General features: G+C 45.5%; 1 protein-coding gene across 3 annotated transcripts in view; it reads right to left on the bottom strand.

The window, feature by feature from the left end:
• nrxn2b (neurexin 2b) overlaps window positions 1-14,221 on the bottom strand; it is a 603,500-nt gene that overhangs the window by 102,677 nt on the left and 486,602 nt on the right. For all 3 annotated transcript variants that reach the window (XM_078281834.1, XM_071923519.2, XM_071923520.2), the window contains one exon: window positions 4,466-4,647. In XM_078281834.1, coding sequence (XP_078137960.1) covers window positions 4,466-4,647 — 182 coding nt within the window. The remainder of the gene's footprint in view (window positions 1-4,465; window positions 4,648-14,221) is intronic.

Below are 14,221 nucleotides of genomic sequence, written 5' to 3'. Positions count from 1 at the left end.
CATCTCCCTTTTCCAGCAGCCATAGGCAGCAGATACAGTCTATCAGCCGGCTGCCATATCTCTCTGTCTGCACCCTTCACTCCCTGCATCTCACACCCCGGGCCCTGATGGTGGAAATGTCATGAAGATTGGCCGAGATGATGTCCTGACCTCGCAAATGTCCATTTTTACTTCTGCAGGGATAAAATCCTGCAAAAGACATTGTTTGGGACACATGCTACGTACCAAAAACTGTGAAATAGAAGTGCACATTCAAGTAATAATCTGTGACATTTTCATAGAAATACATTTCTGTTTTGGTACTCTCTATCACTGATTGATATCACATAATAGTGATTCAACCTATAGCCAGTTCATGAAAGCTTTTGTAGTTAGCATGAGCAGTGATAGCCACCATGGCTGAACAGACAAAGAAAAGAGAAACTCAAACTGCATCAACAGAAAATCCCAAATTCAAGGAAAAAGACATCATAGCTCCGCCCACACCGTTTGATTGACAGCTGATCTCTGAGCTGAGCACCAAGGACATCGCCAAGATCAAAGTAACACAGATCTTGTGGATTCCCACTTTAGCAGCCAACATGTTCATCTGAGCACATCTGCTGTACTGCGGCAGCAACATATGCAGTCATGTTTGGTCTGTTTCAGAAGTGATTCATTTTTCTGGCATTTTCCAGCTAATGAATTTCTTGTGACAAATTGATCCTTTGCAGCTAGAACTCTCAAATGCCAACTAGAAAGTTTGCAGAGCTTTCAGACACACCCACAGTAAATAATTGGGCATCTGTAAGAAGCAAGGTCTTGCGAGGACACCTCCCCTTCAAACCGCTCCCCGGGCTACAGATTCAGCGCATCCGCCTCGTCCCATATCTCCCTGCATCTGCATCCCTTTCTCTCTGCATCTCCCACCCCAGGCCCTGATGGCGGCATGTCATGAAGATGTACTGAAATGATGTCCTGCCCCTCTGTCATGGAGATGGAGAGAGCAGCAGGAGGAGGGGGGGTATGAAGGAGGGTGGGCAAGGGAAGAAGGGTATACAGAGACGGGTGGTGTGTGAGAGATAAGGAATAATGCCCTATCACATTTCGCTGGCACGTTATTATCAGCTGTGCCCACCCGTGCCCGAGCATTTGTAGCGAGAGACAGACAGAGAAAGAGCCTGACGGGGGCATCCACCAGCACCGTGTCATATGCTGTAATGAGAGGAAAGAGTACTGATCTGGGTCTGTGGTCTTTACTTGCCCCACCACTGACCCAATGATACAGGCTGTCTCTCTTCCAAGTAGAGAGAGACAGGAAAGATTGGGATGACATGCGACAAAGGTCCTGGAAGGTCCAGAACGTCACGTTTACATGGTACAAGACTTAGACCACTGAGCCACCAGGACGCCCCTAATGATACAGGCTTAGGAAGGATATAGTTGTCATTAACATTAATAATGCTTGAAAAGTGCATGGAAATACAGAATTACGGTGGATTTCTGCTTTGGAACCTCTATTGCAGTGCACATTGTCAGTGACAAAACTGTCCACTATCTGACAAACTAATTTCCTTAGAGTTGTGCATAGCTGTTCAGTTTTCCACTGAACCATTTTCAAATTTGCCAGTCAGGGTTAAAACCTTTGAAATCCTATTAATTGGAGTCCATCCAACAAGCTAACCTCAAACGCAGAATGAAACGCTGTTTGTGAATCGGCAGCCAAAGCTAACGAATCAGGCCCCAGGTATTGGACCTCGAGGCTGCCATCATTGTTTGAATGTGGAGCTATTTTGTAGTTTGATTGGGTCTGCGAGGCCCCCATCAGATGGGATGATATGGGGCCAGGGCCCCTGGGTTCCCAGGTCTAATTTGCCCGTAGTTCTCCCCTTGAAGAGAGACGGGCATAATTAAAGGGGCCCAAACACCCACCGTGGGCTGAACGGAGTCATTTAGGCGAGCGACTTGGGAGGAACGGCAGCAAATGAAATGTAATTGCAATGGGAGCGGAGGAGCGGGGCGGCTGTGTCTGAGGCACTGATGTGAGAAAGAGAGAGAGATATAGAAAGAGAGCGCAAGAGAGGGAGAGGTGAGGGAACGAGGGAGTGAATGAAAGACAGAGAAGTTAGATAGAGAATATGCACTTGAGAGACGAGGGAGCAAAAGAATGACTGATGAGGGATTGTGAGCGACAGGCAGAGACACACTGAGAGGAGACTTTCCTTAAGACTAGAATAAAAAACCTAATGCACCATGGTTCATCTAAGCCTCTGAACAAAGTTGAACCCAAGCTGGCAGACTTATTTTAAAGGAAAGTTCCTGCTATTTTCTCTGTTTTTTGGAAGATATTTTAGCTTCAGTAGTGTCTGTTTTGTTGATGTTTGTATGGCTCATTGGATACTTCATACTTTCCAGTTTCATGTGGTTCTGAGGCCAAACAACCATCTGAATATTGCATTTAAAAAAAAAAAACAGGAACTGGCCCTTTAAAGTTCAACTACTCTAGTTGGTAGTCCTCTATAAGGTACATCGCCACCTCGACCTCAGCATCATTTGTTGCACCCATCGCGTTTACAACTCTAATCTTTCATCATTACAGTCATTATGATTATTTATCGCTGATGATAAGAGCTTTAAAATTGGCCTTGACCCGAGGTGCTCGGCCCATGCGATGGCCCTCCCCCTCCCCCTCCATGCGCTCTTTCATCCCTCCCTTTTCTCTTTCCTGTCATCCCTCCCTCTGTCCCTCTCAGCTTAGAGAGTAGCTGGATGAGAAGCGACCCGTGGTCAACTGTATTCCTGTTGCTTCCAGGCACCGGCGGCCCAAACAAATTGGGGTCACCGGGATATTGGAGGGGTGTGATCACACATTCACACACACACACACACACACACACACACACACACACACACACACGTACATGCACGCAGATAGCCAAGTATCAATGTGAGTGAATGCGAGTCCATTTATCTCTGTGAAACAGCAGAAAGATGGGGGGAGGGTCGATAATAGTGATAGTGATAGTGTTTTATCAGTGAGTGCTTTTCGAGGCGGGACAAGGAGCTGCGGGACAAGGCAATGTCTTTCACACCAGCTGGTATTACATTGTTTGCAGCTCTCAACCTGACTGTCTATGTGTGTGACTGTGAGACGCCAGCAACATGATGAGTGGATCAGAGTCACCAGGTTTGGCCTTGGCTGGTAATTAAGAGAAAAACTGCCATTAAAACGAATACGCGCTCGGAAAGCAATATCGGGCAGAGGGAGCAAAAGGGTCAACGAGACAGTTAGTGCCTGCATTAGTGCATTTTTTAAATGCCTGATGTCCCTTAATTGCCATTTAAAGTTGTCATTAGAGGTGCTTTTAAAACGGCCCTTTAGCCTAACATATGAAAGTAATAAGAGCAGAGATGGGGCTAATAACTAGTTTGACAGAGAATAAAAGAGATGCCCTTGGGTGATCACTCATCATTTTCTGCACTCTGCACACATTGACGCCTCCTCTTTGCCCTCCTCCGAACACGTTCAAGGACTACACAAAAAAATATAGAATGCCGCTCACCAGAAAAACCTGACAATTCCCCCAAAACCTTGAGGACCTTGAGCCACCCCTGAACCCTGATCCAATCTGCCCCCTGTCTTGTCTGGTATGAAGCTTGACTCAGGCCTGGAACTTTTGAGCCTTTGGCCTGACCCAAGTCTTAGAAGAATCCTGTCTAAATTCAAACGGAGCGCAAATGGTAGAGATTTTGCAACCCAAAACCTGACTAAAACCTGGAATTACCGATCATTTCCAATGGAGAATCTGATACCGACGTTTTTGACAGTATCTTTTAACCGAAGTTTGACCCAAAGTACTGCAAGCAAGATATTCAGCCCAACTCCAACCTGTCAAGCTACAGCATAGTCTGGCATCTCTTCTCAACCTTAAGCAACAACATCTCACAGAGCAGCTTCTGTTTGAATATCCTCCACAAAGATATGTAACATCTTCTCATGTTCACGTCTTCTCACGAAATCCTTCAGTTCTCGTCTAGTCTCTTTCTTTCAGTCCCCCCACTCGGCGAATCTTTCTCCTGGTTCATTCCCAGTCTCTTGATGCCGCCGATCCTCCCTCCCTCTTCCACATCCTTCCTTTCCATTGACTGCCTCTCCTTCCTCCATCCATTCATTCATTCCTTCCCACTCCCTCCCTCCCTTCTCTTGATCTCCAGTGAATCGTCTGAATAGCCCCAGGTCTTCTCCCCCAGTCTCAGTTGGCATCTTTCCACCTTCCTTCTCCCCTTTTTTTCCTGCCCTCTCAATCTCTCTCTCTCTCTCTCTCTCTCTCTCTCTCCCTTCAATCCCCCTGGTGGTTCGTCTTAACCTGCACAGCTCCAGACTCTCCCCAATGAGCAGTTTTACGGCATGCGAGCTTTGGATACGTTCCCCATTCCCGCCCTCCATCCCATCCCCTTCGGGTAACCCCAAGGCGATGTCTCTTACTATGTGCAGCTCCAGGTAATCTCCCAGTCCCTTGGCACTCTCCACCCTGACCAGAACGGCCTCCTTCAGCTGCGTGCTGAAGCCCACCGCCAGCCGGTCTGCCCGTGTGCTCGGCCGGTCGTTGGGTGGCCAGGTATACGTGATGAGGGCTCCGCCTCGCCCGAAGATGTAGGTTGTCCCAGCTGCGAAACACAGGAGGAGGAAAAAAGGTGTTATCATGATGTTATGATATAAAACTGGCATATAGACACATGAAAACACATGAAAACCTGGAAAAAAGGCTGTTAGAGTGGAGTTTTGGTTGTTCCTCGAAGAACAAGTACAGGTTGTGTCCAGTCCCACAGCGCAAATGTTGGAACATCGGGGAAAGACGTGACCGGAAAGAAGAAGAAGGCAGACACCATGTACACCGACGTTAAAATTCACCTTTTCTGACTCTAAATACTGAAGCTGCCATAACTTTTGACAATAAGAAGGACATCTTTGTTTTCTCCTCTGTCACATATTTTGTCGTTTTGGAGAGAAACAGGAGGAAAATTTGTTGTCAAGGTGCAAAGATTCATAGTTAATTGAAATAATACAACAACAGAATAATACAACTTCCTTATATTTTAATAATCAGGCACTGCCCAACAAAGAGCAGACAAGATTTGGAGAAAATTATGTTCTTCAGTGCTGTGAACCATGATGAAGTTTCATAGGAGTGCCTCAATCTGACTTACTGACCTGAATTTGCCTCTCCATGGCAACGATGTGAAGAATTCTGTCCATCAACAATTCAATGAAAAGTCGGAATACATATCAGTGGCATTAACAGCCTGTTTTAAAACGATGATGCAAGGTAAAAAAAAAATAAGGCAACACTTTAGTCGTGGGAGAAAAAAATATTGTTACTGGCGGTGTGTATCGTGATCACCGAGTCATGTTTAGCATAGTGTTTGGCTGTCACCGCCCTTTGAAATGATAATCCGCCGAGCCACTGCAGTTTCGGTTGCCCTCAGTTGCCTTCAGTTGCGTCGCATGCAAACTAGGGCGAACTGACAAACATTGCGTCGGCTATGTTGTCAGCAACCACCACCTCTCAACGTCGACAAAAGAAATCCCTCAGATCTCCCTGTCAAAGGAAGTTTGCTTCAGCAGCGTTCTTGAGCCGCAGCCTAAAAAATCTGCCCGCCTCGTACGCTGGAGCGAGTCGAAGTTTGAACTGTAATGGAGGAGTTTGGACTTGGGCTGGGTCCAATAAAGCCCGCCGGTGGATGAGAAGTGACGGGCGTTGGCTGTGATTAGCATAGCGTAACGAGACCGCGGCGAACTGCTCCCAACCCCGTGGGCTGTCTGTCTCTGAGGCTCCCGTCTGCCCTCCGCAGAACTGCTGCAACACACACACACGCACGCTGATACACACTTATACATGCGTAGACGCACACACCGCACGCGCGCTACTTGTGCACATATACTCAGATGCTAATGAACACATTGATGTGCCAGTGCATACCCGCACACAAACACGCATACACACGCACACATACGCATCAGTGTGTGCAAAGATTACTTTGCACACACTGATGCAGTTACAAATGCACACATAGATGCACAAACACACATAAACTAACATACACAATTTACACACACGCACACATAGACACACACATACACAAAAAACTGCATCCACACTTCTTTGCACACACGCGCAGATACTAATGCACACACACACTACTACTATTGTACAGACACACACACACACACACACACACTAATGCACACAAAGATGCCTGCACACACACATGCATACACTAATCTGCATACAAACAACACATAGAATTGCACACATGGATGTGTGATTGCAGTCATGCGACACTCACACATACTCTCTGCATACACAGTACTTTGCACACGTGTACACACACACACACACACACACATATATGCAGCGTGACAGCATGAGCTTTCATACTACTGCACAGGTAGACATGGACATGCACACACAAGTACATACACACAGCATGGCTTTTCATAGTGCTGTTTGTTTTTCATGCCCTACAACAGCGGGGCTCTAGCTGTGTTCTGGTCAGGCAGGATGGAGAGAGGAGCCTGTGATGACTGCAGGGCCAACAGGCCATCAAAGCACATCCACAACACTCTGACTCATACACAGGGAAAAAGTAGACAGCAGAAGAATGGAGACATGCAGTCTTCCTATCTTGCACACACACACACACACACACACACACACACACTCAGCTACCTGAAACCTTCATTATCTAACAATCCGCTGGTAGCCATTTGAAATCGGCTGACACAACTCAGCTCCCCTCCTTCCCTCCCTCTCTCTTTCGCTCTCTCCATCCCTCCATCCCTTCCTCCCTCCTCCCTCCTTCCCTCCCAGCGGAGCCGAGCCCTCTGCTCAGCTCTTGTTGTTTTCTCGAGGCTGTATTATTTTAGCGCTGACTAATTATCGCAGCATGGCAAGGAGGGCTATAAAGAGGTTGTGCGCCGGAGGAAGGGGGGGGGGGGAGGGGGGGAGAAAAAAAAGAGAGGATGAAGAAAGACAACAGGGAAAGGGAAGGAGAGAGGAGAGATAGAACGAGGATGAGAATGTGTGAAATGCGGTAGGAGGATGAAGAAACTTGATGGGGGTTTTTTTGGTTTTTTTTTTTCCCAGCAGGGTGTGTGTGTGTGTTTTTTTTTTTTTTAAGCAGAGCAGCACCAGAGCCACGCCGAAGCCGGGCGAAGAGACAGATGTGGAGGAAGAGGAGAAAAGATTTTCTAAAATGGCCGACAGACAGAGAGGCAGGGGAGCCATGTTGTGAAAGATGAGAGTGGAGCCGTGTTGGGGAAGATGAGAGAATAGTTAATAGTAGTGGAACTCGGGGCGCACGTACGCGCACGGACATGCAAACACACGTATTAAGGGAGAAAGAGCGAGGGAGAGAGAGGGAGAGAGAGATGAGAGGGGAGCCATGTTGCGAAGATGAGAGAAGTTAATAGTAGTTGAGGACAGACACGCACTCCTGCAGACTCGCATCTTAGCCGGCACAAACACACCCACAGAGAGACAGACAGAAGGAGAGAACGAAAAGTAGAGGGAGGTAGATATATATATATTTTTTTACTCTTCTCTCTCGCTATGCGAAACGATGCCGTTTCCCCCACCAGCGCTGAAGCTTCCTAATCTAATTTACTCTCAAAGTAAACCAGAGGCATGACTAAAATCTAATAAATTAACAGTGTGTGTGTGTGTGGGGGGGGAAGCCTCCAGATATACCACAGAGGGACTTGGGCTGTCGATACTAAGCCTCAGTGAGCGCTTTCATTCCATTCTGGTTGGATGGGCAAGGCATTAGGGAGAGGTGAGCAAACAGCAAGAACTCTACTGCGGAACACCACATATGACAGCTGGGATACATATCCAATCTACTTTTTCCAGAGGTGGAAAGCAACAAAGTACATTTACTCATGTACTGTACTTGAGTACAATTTTGAGGTACTGGCACTTTACTTTCCATTTTGTGAGACTTTCTACTTTTACTCCACTACATTTCAGAGGGAAATATTGTATTTTTGACTCCACTTCATTTATCTGACGGTTGGAGTTACTAGTTACTTTGCAGAATAAGGTTTTACATGCAAAACATACAATAAGCTCATAAAAAATGATGCATTGTTAGAGTCAATAATTTAACACTCTGAGCACTTTTACTTTTGACACTTAAGTACATTTTACTGCTAATACTTATTTACTTTTAGTTAAGTACATTTTTGAATGCAGAACTTTTACTTTTAATGAAGTATTTTTCCATTATGGTATTGCTACTTTTACTTAAGTAAATGATTTGAGTACTTTTTCCACATGGGTTAGACTGATATATCAGTTTGCCAATTAGCCTTTTATCAGTAATTGGATATGGGCCAGTTAGTGTCATCTACTGCTGATATGATGGAAGTTCCTCCTCGACCACAGCTAGTCAGCTAGTCTTTTACGATGGCTGACCACAGACAATTCATCCCAGTGTGGTGTGGGAGAATTTTACTGAACAGTAAAACCTGTAAAACCTGCAGTGAAACCTGCTTCACTCTGCCTTAAGGAGCTGCTGACCCATGTAAAAGAATTTCATTAGTCTGGGTTCGCACCTCCAGTTTGTTTTCTTTGGTCAGAACCAAAGAAAAAGCTTTGTTACATTTTTGTATTTGGTATGCTTAGGTTACCGCTGCTCAATTCCAAGTGAACCAGGGCTTGTAAACAAAAGTCACACAGATTCACAAGTAGACTCGTTTATTGGACCATTTTGGTAACCTGTCATCCTAACGGGTTAGAGGTTTTGGTGGTGGGGGTGTGGGGGTTTGGGACTAAAGAAGTAAACGCTCCAGAGTTCAAATAAACAGCTCCGAACATGATTGGCGTGAACGCTCCCTTAGTGTCCCACGATGGCTTAAGGGCTTTTTGCAGAGGCTTCTCCAGCCTGACAAGAATACAAAAACAAAGATTTTGACTTTCAGTGCAAAATATCAGCTACAGGCAGCTTCAGTGCAAAATACGGCTGCTGAAATCGGCCCTCAAACACCCATATTACTCAAACACTAACTGATATCTCATATAGGGGGGACTGTAGGATTACACCACAAACCTGGCATCTAATATCAAACCAACTGTCATATTTGATTCTGATCTGAATTGTTGAGAAACAAGTACAAAGAGCTGTTCAGTCTTGTTTCTATCACCTAAGAAATAGTTCTAAAATTAGGCCATTTCTGTCTTTTTCAGACATGGAAGAAGTCTTTCACGCACTTATTTAATCTCGTATTGATTATTGTAACTCCCTGTATTCTTGCATCAACCAGAAAACTAGTGCAGAAGCAGCAGCTCGGCTTTTAACTAGAACTAAGAGGAGAGATCACATACTCCCATTTTAGCCAGTTTACACTGCAGATTATAGAATCAATTTTAAGATTTTATTGATTTTTTTTTTTTAAGCAGTTTGAGATCTGCTGACAAAATCAAGAATTTTCAAACAGGGCCTCTAAACTTTGGAACAACTTGCTTGAAGACATGCAGGTACAATATTCATCTGTACAATATTGCTTTTAACTGCTAACTTTTGTGCCTTTTTTATATTTTTGTGCTGTTATGTGTTGTATTTGCTTTCTTTTTACTCTCACTGCCTTCTCTTTCGAAAGCACTTTGTAACTTTGAAAAGTGCTGCATAAATACAGCTCATCATATTTATTATCATTATTATAACCATTAATCACCGGTGCAGTGTTTATTATCACTGCATATCTAATGCATGTACTCGCAGTCACATCAATTAACACCACGTTTTCCTGCGGAGCATCTACCATATGCTTAGTCTTCCCCAGAGAGCTCCCCAGGCAGTTGACACAACCATCGGAGTCACACTTGTCACTTTTTTACACCAGAGGAAACTTACAGTGTCGGAAAATATAGCAGAAGTTGAGGATGTAACAGCGTTAACTAGATAACTTTTTCTTCTCTGACTTTATAATCAGATCAGTGACTTTACTGGCATGACTGTCTAGAAACAGTATTGCCAAAGCGGCATACAAAATGTCCATTTTCAAAAACCGACAAACAGCAATTTATAACTCAAATCGTATGGAGATGTCCATCCGCTGTGGAGGTGTTGAGTTTGCCTGCTTTGATTTGTCCTGCTGGGACAGCGGCCACCTGCTGTTCTGTGTGTGTACGTGCACGTGCGCGTGCGTGCGCGCTTTCCTCCCCTCTAAATGAGGAGACAAAGGAGGCGCGGAGTCTCTAATGAGTTAGTCTGACAGGGCGCCTCCATGTGTCACTGGCTCTCCCTCCAAACACCTGCTGCTGCCGCGGAGGCAGAATCCACCGATACCGCGACACAACGCAGACTAATAGGAGGGAAGAGATGGAGGGGGAAAGAGAGACAATAGGTGTTTATCAAATCCAAGAATGCCAAGTCGATACTCGTGCCCTTGTGAAAGACGCTCTTCCCGAAGTTGTCTGGAGAGAAAAAACTTCTTAGAAACGAGAGAGCGGAGAACGTCTTCGCTTTGAGATGAGCTGTATGCTTGAGGTCGCACCGTCAATTAAAGCCTGGTTCATCAAACACGATGGAGTGTGTGCGGTCAAAATGACGGAACTGCATCAAAAACAACTGACGGAGTCACGCACCTCCTGAAACGTGGAATGGATCAAATACTGATCCAGGTACTAGTCAATACAACGTCAGTACAATGTCAGTACAACGTTCATGCTGCCTAGTATCAGTCTATCATAAATCAACTACAGGGACAAGTGCATCAGTTGCTTTTAATTATCCATTTGATCACATTAGGCACTGAACTCTACATAACAATCTTCAATCAAATGAAAGAATATGAATAATAACGACAAATGATAATAATAAAAGGGGAAATAGGCTACATAGAGCAACACAGACTAGAAGTAATCCCCAATAGTGACTATTAATTAGTATAGAGTCTCATTAATTGTGTAGTGGACATGGAAAGTAGTGTGTTGGTATGTGTGCGTGTGTTTACATGTGTATGTGTATGTACTAGGATGTGTGTGTGTGTGAGTGCCTGTGTGTGTGTGCATATGCCTGTGTGTGTCCTTGATTAAGAGAACAATAGCAAGAGAGAAATCTACATCTCATTCAACCCAAACAACCCCTTTTCTTCGCCGCTGTTTGCCTGTTTTAAAAACTCCCGAGTTAAAACTAAATTAGCGCGGCCTTGGGAGTCGTCGGCAAACAAAACAGCCGGCAGAGTATGGATTCCTCTGACCTTCAGTCCACTGCGCTCTAATCAAGCAATCTGCCCGCCCGCTTTCACTAGAATAACAATAATGATGGAAATGCTCAGTTGCGCTTGTGTGTGTGTGTGTGTGTGTGTGTGTGTGTGTTGTGCCCCCGCCCACCCAAAAAAAAAGAAAGAAAAAGGCTAAATATTTATTACTTTTGTCCAATTAGCTCTGGTGCCATCGATCCGGCCAATCAATCCTACCTGGAGCGCTGGAGGTGGGGAGAGTGCAAAGAGATGAATCAAAACATCGCGGGACGCCCCTTGATTATTATTTCCATTCGTGGGGGCCGGCTGGTAATTTGATTTGAAGAAGAAAAAGAACCCAAAAAAAAACCATTTTCCTTTGTCCGCGGATCCGGAAAAATAATCAGAAAAGACTGGTGAATCACAGCAGTAATGAAAAACCTATTGATTTTGATTTTTCCATCTCCCCTCCCTTTTTTCACCCCCCCCCCCCCCACTCTCTTTTTCTCTACTTTGGGGCGAGAGGAGAGTGTATTTAGGAATGAGTTTATCATTCGTGATGCCATTGATTTGGACCGGTGGATTCTAGGCCACTGCCGTCCACCGTGGGCATAAACAGGTCATATCGGTGGAAAGCAGACGCCACGATTTTTCATTAAGGCCTGCGGTCAGTGGTGGAGTGTCCGAACGCCAGCCGCAAAGCCTCATGGGAATCGACAACGTGAAGAGGGTGAGGCAAAATGAAATAACAGAAAACAAGGACTGACGATTAAATCAATTATCGGGAAGCAATACGTCTCTCACTCACACACACACACACACACGTACTGAACACCCACGCAAATTCCTACACACTCCTCATTTTATAAGCTCTCAGACAGGCTCTCAAACAATAACTCAATAACACACAGATGGTTCCTCCAACCTTCATGTATTATTGCGTCAGCGCAGACGGATTCTTTGAAGTAGTTAAGGAGAGAGACAGAGCTATTGATTCCTTTTAAACAAGTAGACAGAAACCCTTTTGGTTGCTATCTTTTTTGATGCTCCATATGTTTCAGAGACACTTACAAAGGGATGTGTAGACTGGGGGGAGAGAGAAAAAAAAATAAAAAAAATGAGAAGACAAAGCCCGAGAAACAGGGGGAGAGAGATGAGACGTTCGCCGAAAGTTTCCAGACAGCTGTTGATCTTTGAAGATGCGGAGGTGCGTGCGCGGGCGGGAAAGCGCGCACGCTCTCGGTTTTGACATTTTAGGGTCTTTTTCCATCTCATTCCTTTGCTGACGAGCTCGTGTAGGGCGAATGCACACGCGCCCGCACATCTCTTTGGTAGTCTAACAACCTCGTCAGTGTCCTCGCCCTCGCTCTGATAGCTATTTCTCTGCGGCTGTGTATAAGAAAATGTAGCGACGGCGTCCCGAAGATTGGCTGCATCTAGCGTGGAAATGGCAAGTCGGCCCTCTCTGATGGGGTTGGATAATATTCCCCCTCTATCTATCCTTTCGGCGAGATTGCTTTGAAGGATGGGGGTGGGCGGGTGGGGGGTGGGGGAGGGCGGACCTTTCTGTTACATGAGGCGAGATTATTATGGCACTCTCGGAAAGGATGTGCCATTTTCGACACTTTCCTGTGTCCAGTTAGGGACAACACATGATGGGTCCATGTGCGTTTGTTCGCGTTTTTAACACATCCTAGGTGTGTTGTATCTTACTAGATACATGGGTGTGTTGACACATCCTTTCTGAAGCGTGCAAAAGAGTCCATAGGGCCTGTCAGTCAGACCTGGAATTAATAGCATTTGTAAATACATTTGTTTTCACGTTGTAGTATCGAATGGCTGTGGTTCGGCACATAGGACGGTACGAGTGAGAAAGTTGAGACAATCACAGGAAAAGTGTTGGAAAGACAATTTAGGATACGTTTACTGTGAAAGACACCTTACAGCACCCAACCCTAACCCTAACCCGTCCATCTGGGGCTCAAAGGAGGTTAAAACTTTAAAAAATTGACTTTTGGACTCATGCCGGATATCAATAGGCAGATAAGGTAGAAATTGGGTCTGGAGAGTTCTGTAGTGGCAGCTGGGGAGGTGAGCAGCCTGGACTATGTTTTTGAATAGTAATTGGGCTGACCTTATACTTGAAAAAGAATTCGACTGATAGTATATTCTCATAAGAAAGGGGTGATTATACTTCACACACTGCATATACCCTTGACTTCGTTGCCAAATCAGTACTTGTTCCTTCCAACTACTGTTCTAAAGTGTAAAGATCTCCTCGAGCGACGATATCACCCCATTCACATTTCTACATTTCTCTGATAACACCTCAATTCGAGACACTCCTTGTCTTGATTATTCCCACCAGTCATACTGCCAGTGAAAATGAGGCTCTAATGAGTAGCTTGTGACTCCAGGTGGGGATATACAGTTTGACAGGATTCAAATGTTGCTCCTATTTTGTCCTGGAAACCAATGATTTGCTCGCAAAGGCTTGTTTGAAACAAGTTTGTGACGTCCCTGGAGGGGATGCTGCTATCCCAGAGTGAATTTTATACAATTATCGTTCCTCGTGTTCGGATATTACTATAGGCGCTCTCCCTCACTCTATCCAAATACCTCCAACATGAAGGGATCAAGTAGTAGAAAAGGAGGCGGAGGGGTGGAGAGCAGGGAGAAGCGACAGAGGACTCGATGCGGGGGAGGAGGGGGGGTGGGGGGTCGAGGGGGCAGACAGTTTTACACCCCGATAAGAACAGAAATGTCGTTTTAGTGGAGGGGGGGGGGGTTGCTAGGCAGGACAGCGCACCCGGCCCGCATATATCATCTGGAAAGCTTATCGATCGGCCCAAAATGCCCTCCTCTGTCTGATAACATGCTCGATAGTCTGGCGGGGTTGAGACAGCGATGCCCTGCAGAGCTGCCGAGAGGGACAATGGCAGATTTTTATCGAAAGGCGCACACGCACGCACACACACACACACACACACATGCTCA

This window comes from Centroberyx gerrardi, chromosome 23 (assembly GCF_048128805.1).
Source record: "Centroberyx gerrardi isolate f3 chromosome 23, fCenGer3.hap1.cur.20231027, whole genome shotgun sequence".
NCBI classification, from domain to species: domain Eukaryota; kingdom Metazoa; phylum Chordata; class Actinopteri; order Beryciformes; family Berycidae; genus Centroberyx; species Centroberyx gerrardi.
The sequence above is the reverse complement of the archived record's forward strand: the minus strand, read 5'-3'. Positions and strand labels throughout refer to the sequence as shown.